Source organism: Benincasa hispida, chromosome 8, assembly GCF_027475165.1.
Source record: "Benincasa hispida cultivar pf3 chromosome 8, pf3_genome.v1.1, whole genome shotgun sequence".
NCBI lineage: Eukaryota > Viridiplantae > Streptophyta > Magnoliopsida > Cucurbitales > Cucurbitaceae > Benincasa > Benincasa hispida.
In genome coordinates, this window is record NC_143485.1 from 37,806,018 (window position 1) to 37,815,771 (window position 9,754).

General features: G+C 32.0%; 2 protein-coding genes across 2 annotated transcripts; both read right to left on the reverse strand.

Annotated features, from left to right (window-relative positions):
- Positions 1 to 484: 484 nt before the first annotated feature.
- On the reverse strand, positions 485 to 1,582 carry LOC120084205 (glutathione S-transferase U9-like). Its single transcript, XM_039040100.2, has 2 exons — positions 1,059 to 1,582; positions 485 to 986 (listed from the first exon to the last, which is right to left on the reverse strand). The coding sequence occupies exons 1-2, from the start codon at positions 1,380 to 1,382 to the stop codon at positions 609 to 611; spliced, it is 702 nt and encodes a 233-aa protein (XP_038896028.1). The 5' UTR covers positions 1,383 to 1,582; the 3' UTR covers positions 485 to 608.
- A 1,259-nt stretch (positions 1,583 to 2,841) lies between these two features.
- On the reverse strand, positions 2,842 to 3,985 carry LOC120084204 (glutathione S-transferase U9-like). Its single transcript, XM_039040098.2, has 2 exons — positions 3,450 to 3,985; positions 2,842 to 3,337 (listed from the first exon to the last, which is right to left on the reverse strand). The coding sequence occupies exons 1-2, from the start codon at positions 3,771 to 3,773 to the stop codon at positions 2,954 to 2,956; spliced, it is 708 nt and encodes a 235-aa protein (XP_038896026.1). The 5' UTR covers positions 3,774 to 3,985; the 3' UTR covers positions 2,842 to 2,953.
- Positions 3,986 to 9,754: the final 5,769 nt, after the last annotated feature.

The window sequence follows — 9,754 nt, forward strand, 5'->3', positions numbered from 1 at the left end:
ATATTTTAACTCTTATACCATTTAAGTCAATTTTTTTTTCTTCATTTTTATGATTAAGTAGAATGATGAGTCATGACCTATATATTGGATAATAATAGTAAAATTTAGGATGTCAGAAAGTATAGTTGTTATTGTTATAATATGAAAATTATGAATTTATCACACTTATTGTTATCATTACGGTTATCATTACCATTTACCCCTAAATAGTAATAGTGACAGTAATAGTAAATGTAACATATTCATAATTCTAAATAAACGTGATAAAAAATAATCAAATTACCTTTGTAATTATGATCCATTATGATTGATCTATGAATAGAATTTCAATACAATTACACAGATTAGTAAACGTAACTTTAAATCATTCGTAGAACTTTCCTTTTGTAGGCCACCTAATTCATCATCTAAATTGATCATCTGTGGATCAATTTTAATATGTCCAAGAAAAACAGTAAAAGCTCATTAAAGGGGAAAAAAAAAATAACAATACAATCAATCTTATCATTGAAGATCATATAGTGAAACACAGATACAATTAACTGAGACAAAATTTAGGTTTATAATTTATCTTGTATTCATGTGAAGGCAAAGATGGGACTGTAGCATTAAGCAGAAGCAGGGGAGTGTAGAAATCTTTGCCTGATGATGTGAAGAAGCCCCAAAACCTTTTCTTTGGGAGGAGCTCCCTCTGCAATAGGATGCTCTATTAATCTATTCAACCATGAGAACAAAATTGGGATCTCTTCTTCTTCCACAATTTTCATTCCAAAAAACTCTTGGTAAATCATGTACCTTCCAAGCACTGCCAACATCCCTATGTCTAAATATCCAAGTTCGTCTCCATTCACAAATGGACTTTCCTCTGCTAGCAAACTCTTCAACCCCTGTTCTTCAACAACTTTCAGCTTCTCTTTCACGTCTTTAATGGCTTTCTCTTGTGCTTCCCCGTCTGTCTTCATTGCTAAAAGTAGACCATCAAACAACTGCACCAAGTCTTTTAGAATTTTTCGTAACAATATAACTCAAACTAGCAATTACATAAAATATATATGTACCTGATTCTGAACGAAATCAGCCCAGAATCGAATCTGGGCTCGTTTGTAGGGATGTTGAGGTAGAAGGGAAGGGCCATTATTCTTCCAAACTTCCTCTATGTACTCAAAAATTACAGCTGATTCACAAATGGGTCTTCCATTGTGGACGAGTACAGGAACTTTCTTGTAAACAGAATTGAATTTGAGAAGGTCCGGACTTTTGTTCTGGAGATCTTCTTCGACATATTCAAAAGGGATGCCTTTGATTTTGAGGGCGAGTTCGACCCTCTTCACAAAAGGACTAGCCCACAATCCATAAAGTACCACTCTGTTTTCCTCAGTCATATCTTAATCTTCTCTCTAGTTGAATGAAATAGATGAAGAATGTTTAAGGTTGTTAATGTTGTGTTATGGAGGTGGCTTTAAGAATTCTTCGAAATTTTAGATGGTGTCTCCTTGTTTCGTATTCCGCACGGCAGCTCCTCCAAAGTCAAGGAAAGTAGAGCCATTTCGCTAGAAATGGAGGTTTTCTTCCCATCTTAATTAAAATATCTCATTTTAATCCACTACTTAAATCACGACTATATGTTAGATTATATAAGATTAAATTTATTTTTATGCTTAACTTTTTTTATCAATCGATAATTTAAGATAATATTAATATACATGGATTGAAGAAGTCCTATGTTCAAGTTCTAAGGTAGTAAAGTTCTCTTATGTTCATTCTCAATTCTGGCCAACATTATTCCAAGTTGGGAATTGATTCAAATTAAAATGAAAAGTTTTTTTTTTCTTCTTATTCTTTTGAGTCCAACTATGAAATTTGAAATTTTGAATATCTCCTAAAGTATTTGAAATTTATTTAATATTCTTTTTCCTCTGAAATGGAAACTGAACTTTTTTTAAAAAAAATTTACTGGATATCTTATTATTAACTTTAGGAACCGTTACAAATATAGCAATTGGGCTTATAAAATTAATAAATATAACATAATGTAAAAAAATTACAAGCATGACAAAATTTAGATAGTCTATCAACAATAAACCAACTGGTAGACTATATTATTGGTAAAAGTCTATCGCTGATAGGCTTTGTTATATGTGTTATATACACTTGAACTATTATCCTAAAAATGTCACCAATTGTAATTACTCTTAATTTTAAATATTTTATATATTTTAATTTTTGTCTCAATAATAAAAAAAGAGAAGAAAAGAAAATCTGTTTAATTCCTCTAATTTAGGTTTAGTTTCAATTTTTTGGAACAACAATTGCGAGAATGAGAATCAAACCTCCAACTAAGGAGGAATGTCATGTCAATTATCGTTGAGATTTTAGTCTTAATAGTTTTGAGAAATTAAAACATATACTTAATGATATAAGGTTGTATGCCTTGAAATTGGATTTGTGTAAAGTTTGTTCATGCTTGGAGGTTATGTAATTATACTGTTGATTGTTTGGCCAAGAAAACTGGTTGGTTGAGTCGTTCTTGGTTTGAAAAGATGAGTGAGTTTAGGTTTTGGTTGGTTATAATTTTCAAATATTCATATTCATCTCTCTATTTTAACTCAGACCATTTAAGAGAATGTTTTTCATTTTTATAATCAACTAGTAGTATCATGGACCTATTTTAACTCTTATATAGAAAGTTTAAGAAAATAAACTTATTCAAAAGTTTAAATGATTCATAGAACTTTCTTTTGTAGGCCACCTAGTTCATCATCTTGTTGATCATCCATCAATCAGTTTTAATATTTCTAACAAAAAAAAAAATGTAAAAGCTCATTAAACAAAAGACAACAGTACAATCAAAACATACTAAATCTTATTACTGAAAACCATAGGGTGAAATACAAATACAATTAAAATTAGAGACAAAATTTAACTTGGGTTTATTTAAGTTGTATTTAATTCATTAAGCAGCAGCTTGAGAGTGTAATAACTTTTGCCTAATGAAGTGAAGAAACCCCAAAACCTTCTCTTTGGGAGGACCTACCTCCTTTGCAATAGGATGGTCTATCAATCTATTCAACCATGAGAACACAGTTGGGATCTTCTCTTCTTCCACAATTTTAACCCCAGAAAACTCTTCATGAGTCTTGTACATTCCAAGCACTGTCAACATCACTATGTCCAAATATCCAAGTTCATCCCCATTCACAAATGGACTACTTTCCTCTCCCAACAAACTCTTCAACCCCTGTTCTTCAAGAACTCTCAACTTCTCCTTCACTTCTTTAATGCCTTTCTCTTGTGCTTCCCCTTCCGTCTTCATCAATAAAAACATGCCCTCAAACAACTGCACCAACACAAAACAATTACAAACTTATATTTACAAATAATCTTCCTAAAATTGTGTGATATGATGTGATATTACAAAACTCAGATTAGCAATTGCATAAAACATGTACCTGTTTCTGAACGAAATCAGCCCAGAATCGAACTTGGGCTCGTTTGTAGGGATCTTGAGGTAGAAGGGAAGGGCCACTGTTGGTCCAAACTTCCTCTATATACTCAAAAATTACAGATGATTCACAAATGGGTCTTCCATTGTGGACGAGTACAGGAACTTTTTTGTAAACAGGATTGAATTTGAGAAGCTCTGGGCTTTTGTTTTGGAGATCTTCTTCAACGTATTCAAAAGGGATGCCTTTGATTTTGAGGGCGAGTTCGATCCTCTTGGCAAAAGGGCTAGCCCACATTCCGTAAAGCACTACTCTGTTTTCCTCCGCCATATCTTAATCTTCTCTTTAGCTGAGTGCGATGAATGTTTAAGGTTTTGTGATGGGTTCACTCATTTCCATGGAGTTGCTATAAATAAGGGGGTTGATGTTGCGTTATGGAGGTGTTCTTAAGAATACTCTGGAATTTTACAACGGTCTTCTCCTTTCGTATTCCACAAGACAGCTCCTCCAAAGTCAAGGAAGGGAAGGGACAATTTCCCAGAACGGGAGGATTTGTTCACATGTTAATTAAGTATCTAATTTTTTTATCAAATAATTAAATTACTAATCAGATTCTAACCATCTTGTTTTTTTTTAAATTAATTGATCCATTAAATATCTAAATTTATGTTTAATTAAATTTTATATTTAAATTTTGTGTATAATAAATTGGTAAATTTGTAATTTGTAATTTAAAGAAATTCAACAAATTTCAAATTAAAGAGAAAATTGAAATTTAAGTTTTGAATATGAATTTTGAGAGTTTGGACGGTTCGAACCCATATTATACCAAAAATTTCCAACGGTCATTACTTCCCAACATTGTTTGTATTTTAATCTTTATAGTTTTTTTAAAAGACTATTTAATCTTTATACTAATTCTTTCTTAAAAAGCTCTTCATACTCAAAGAATGAAAAAAAAAAAAAAAAAGAAAACCAAATGATTTAAATAGGTCAAATGTTAAACTACGGAAGTTGAAACGAATATTTTTACCAATAATTTTAGACTTAAAATTGAAATTTATGGACATAATAGAATTAAATTGATATAGTTTAAAAGTTTGGCCCGTTGAAACTTCTGAATTCTTTATTAAATACTTCGATTATTATTAAAGAAAGGATTTTGGAGATGATGTATGCAGTGACGTTGATAAGTACAAACCAGAAAAAAAAAAAAGGAAAAATAACAACTTTTTGTCATTACCATTTGGCTCTAATTTTTATTTGTCCTTAGGTTTCAAATTACTACAATTTTACCTTTTAACATTTGAATTTTGTTTCAATTTGGTCTCTATGTTTCAAGATTTACACTTTTAATCGGTATTTTTCACCAAATACTCAATTTCCGTCGTTAGAGTTAATTTATGTTAATAGATTAAAAATCGTTAAAAGAATTATAATTGATTAAGTTTCACTATTTTTATCATGTAAACCCCTAAACCTATTTTACTAATTAATTGTGTTTAAGTTTCTATGATTATGAGTTAATGGTGTTTATGTAGTTGAATGTATGTAAAGTATGTTATAATTGTGTATAAAGTTGAAAAGAAGAAATTTTCCCAAGTGTTAGGAAGGTATGCTCCCAGGTCGTAAAGGGCAGTCAATACTTAGAAAACTTGAGAGCTTAAAGCAATGGAAGATAGGCGTGTGGCAAAGTTGGAAGAGGGCAGAAAATTTTCTAAGTATGAGTAGTTGAGCTCTCAGGTGAGATAAGAGAACTAACACTTAGATGGAAATCAGAGGACTAGATGCGATGAAGGCATGTGTTATTATGCGGTTAATGGTCCAAGGGCTATACGATGGTAAAAAGCGGTGAAGGCACGTGTAAAGGTTAGTGAAGGCATTGATGTATGGGAGGCCTAAGCACGAGCACCTAAGGCAAGCAAGTATATGCCTGGGCTAGTGATGTGGTGACCGAGGTAATGTAGCGCTGTTTGAGTATGCGTTGGCTAGAAGGGAGACCTGCATGGATGTAAGCCCATGCGATGAAGTTAAGCTGGAGAGTCCAAGTTACTCAACTAGTAAGTGGGTTAGGTGGCAGCCTTAGAAATGTTAATTGAGGATTAGTATGCCAGGTGACATTTAATTAAGTTAGATGGTTCATACAAGCTCACATATAAATAACAGTTGAAAAGAAGGGGATTGTTTTGCCAAAATTTTTCCATGCCTAAGAGAAAGTATTGTTGTCATCTAAAGCTCAGAAGGTGTTGAAGAACCGTAGGGCAAGTTTGAGAAAGAGTTGAGGATTTCCAATCGATCAAAAGGAAGTTGATGCTCAAATTCTAAGGTAAAAGAGTTAAGATGGCTATGAGCAAATCCATTAAAGGAACATTTAGATGAAATTTAACCGGATTGAAATCTGAAATAATAATATGGATGAATAAGCAGGCAGTTGCATCCAAAGGATAAGCAAGAAGCTGCCCAGACAAAGTATGTGATGAAGCGCATAGGCAATTTGCAAAGATTTACGCGACCTTAGGCAGCGCACATTCATCGCATAGGCATAAAGGCGTGTCTTCGTGACTTCCTAGGCACCCATGAGCAAGGGTTGCCATCATTCAACCAGGTTATAGGTAAAATGACTAGGTGTAGATGGTGCGATAAGATGGGTTAAAATGCAATGAACTTAGTTATGGTGCGATGAAACTACTAGTATGTGATGAAATCAAGTTTACGTGCTAAACTCAAAAGGGAACTAATTATACAGACCAAGAACTTTTCTTATTTCAGCGGACGGAAATAGGAGAGGCTTACAGACCCTTGAAAAAGTAGCTTAAGACAATGAGTGACAAGTTTTGATAAATGTTTCCTAATGATTAGTTTTGCGTATGATTTTCAACACATAACCAATTCAACATGCTATTTTAAAACCATGATTTCTAAAACGCATGCTTTATTCATATGTTGGTCGCATGACCCATGTTTTCAAATAAATGAGATTCCTTATGAGAATTTAGCATGCAATATTAGTTTGTTTATGCTTATGATTTATACTTAATGTTTACAAGGCACTATGCCATGATATGGAATTCATAAAGTATGATTAACTCATATAAGTGCTCTGTTAATATACTTGTAATATGTTTTTTTAATGTTTTGTGCCTTGTATAAGCCATTCTTCAATGTTGGTACTGAATGTATGGTAAGGTACCCATATTTCAGTTATTTAAGGGATCCTTGACACCGAAGGTATGGTAAGGTGGTCAGGACCCAATCTAGTTCTACGTGCACATATGACTCATGCTATCGACGTTGATGAAATCGAGCAAAAAGGTCCTCTCTCAACTAGGTTATTAGGGATTGAGTAAAAGGGCTCTCCCACATGTTCAAGCAAAGGAGTAGAGATGTTTTGCATAAATGATAATGAGTTTTATGTCAGGTTTTTAATTATGATACGATTTCATTCTTCAAGTTTTATTTCCCAACCCTGGAAATGATCATGTAAATATTTTATGAAAAGCATGGTTATGTTATTTATGTATGGAAGCCTGTTTTAATTTAAATAGTCACTCACATGGAATTTTAAGCTCATTCTTTTAAAGGTTTTCTCTCATCAGGTAGTGGTCGACGTTCCGAAGCCGAGTAGATATGCCAGTTAGTCAATATCATAATTCTCTAGTAACTTGGAGTTTAGGTGGTCCATTTATCATGTTTTAAACTCTAATTTTGTCTGTACCTGTTTTGGGATTCAAGGTAGAATTTTGGAGTCAAAAGCTCTAAATATAAATGTTTGTTATCTGAATGATTGTAATGTAAATGGATGTAAATATTCTAAACAGTAGCACATGTATAGTCAAGTGGTAGATGAGATTATGTATGTATTTGCTATAAGATTTTTAACTACTATTAGATCAATAGGTGCTAAGGCATACAAGTTCAAAGGAATAGGTTGGACAATAATTGTCATAAGAGGGTTGACAACTGTTGTCTTCACATCCCTTCTCGGGTTAAAAGGGTAATCTAGGAGAGGGTGTGACATATCACCTTTAAAATTAAATTTAAAATTTTATTTCGTAGTTTTTTTAATTAATAAATAAAAATTAGTATTTAATGAAAATTTGAGGTTAAAAATGTCAAATCTTGAAACCTAAGGACCACATTGAAACAAAACTCAAATCTCAAGAGTAAAATTGTAACATTTTGAAACTTATGAACTGAAACAAAACTCACAACTTAAGGGTTACATGCGTAACATTTTAAAACCAAGGGACCAAATAGAAACTAAAGCCAAAACCTAGGGATAAAAAAGGTATTATTCCTTAAAATATATTTTTAAAAAAGAAAAAAAGAAAAAAACTCAGGTACTACGAATATTGATAAAGCTTTATTTCCTACAAGTTTTCCTAAATTAAGCCTAAGTATAAACTTAAGGTAGGTGTATTGGTGAGAACCAAGGTCGACCACAGGGACTTTATACTGAAAATAAATGTTGAATTTAAAAATCAAAATGGGCAAGACATAGGTTGACCTAATGTATGCGTTAATAGGTGTTTGTATAATGATGAATTAATTACAAGTTATGGTGAGAATGGATATAGGTGAATGGTGAAAGTGGTAGTGGAGATATGATGCATTGAATGTGAGTGTATGATGGTGATGCATTGAGTGAAGGAAAGGGTGGTGGTGGTGACAAAAATATAACACAAATGAAGTAGCATGCATTAAACGGGATTGAAAATCAATTGATGAAGTAGAGTTGAAAACGTTCACTAACATTCCCTTAAGTGATGTATAAGTATTCGTTCATGTCTTTAACTTATAAAATGACAAACTCACCACTCGGTATTTCAAGCCACATTTATCCTATCTCTAAGACGCATGCTTAAATTAATTTTGATAAAAGAGAGTTAAGTTTATCTCTAAAGCTATTTTTTTTCTTACTTAATGAGTTCCATAGCCACTTACTCTCTCGAGTAGTTAGCTATTTCTACTTAAACTGATTTGTCAGATAGATTGAAGCAATAGATTAAGCACACATCAAACAAGATGAAGTTCAACTTATACAAAACTTATAAGAATGCTAGTTCATTCTTCTCAACCCATTAAGAAATTAGTTGCTCATGATGGAGAGAAATGAAAGCATGGATGGATGAGAAATGAAGTAAATCATGCTTATATTAGGAATAAAAAGCTTCTCAATCTCAAGATTTCAATACAAGTTCAAAGTAAAAAGAAAACAGAGTAAAATTTAGAAATGGAATACTTAATTTAATTATCGAATGCTTAATTTACAGTAAACATACAAATAGATATGCATTTATATTAAACTACAACATGCTTTTACAAGTAAAATGGTTCAAGAATTTCAACTTTGAAGAACCTTTCTTCACAAAACCTCCCTCGAACAGTCACAAACCTTGAGCGAAATCAGCAACTTCTTGAAGACCTTCTTCAAGATATTCTCGAACCAAAACCCGGACACAACCATAAAGAGTCCTTGGTATTCTTGAATGAGAACCCAATAGTGGTGAGCTCTGACTATTTTGGTTAGAGGGAAAGTTTGGGTGGAGGAGGTAGATTGAGAATTCTCTCACAAGAACTCACAAAACTTTTCTGCAAAGACTCTCAATCATACAACAGCAATAGCAAAAAAATCGTCGAGAAAAAAGAAAAAAACTTTTCTTTTTTTTTCTCTTGCCACAAAATTAATAACCACACACTAAAGTGGTTGGAGAGAAAAGATGGGGAAGTTACTATTCAAATAGTAATAAAATAATATAAATAAATATCATAACTAACTTATCATATTATATTATTTATATTAAATTATATGTTATATCAAATATAACATATAACCTATAGTTTTAATATTGTATCACATACAATATAAACTATAGTTTATTTCTCAATTTTATGGCATGTAATATAAATCATATTTATATTAAATTTAACAACTATGAATCACATTCATAGAAAATATATTTGAATCTCATTCAAATATTTGTTTTCTCTCATTAAACTATAACGTATCAAATACATTATGAAAATTATATTATACATAATTAAATCCCTCTATTAATTTGAATTATTCAAATTAACCAAAAAATTCATTCTCAACTAAATTCTTTTGAGCTACCAAGGGGACCTTATGGACTTATAGCTTGAAGCTCCAACGGTAAGTGAATAATTAATTAAAATCTTTAATTACATTATTCACCATCTGTTAACTATTGGGCACTCCACTTAAGACTAACAACTGCACTCTTCGCACTAATGATATATTCCCATGTTCATTGGATATATCCAATCAACAGTACGATGACCATTCACAA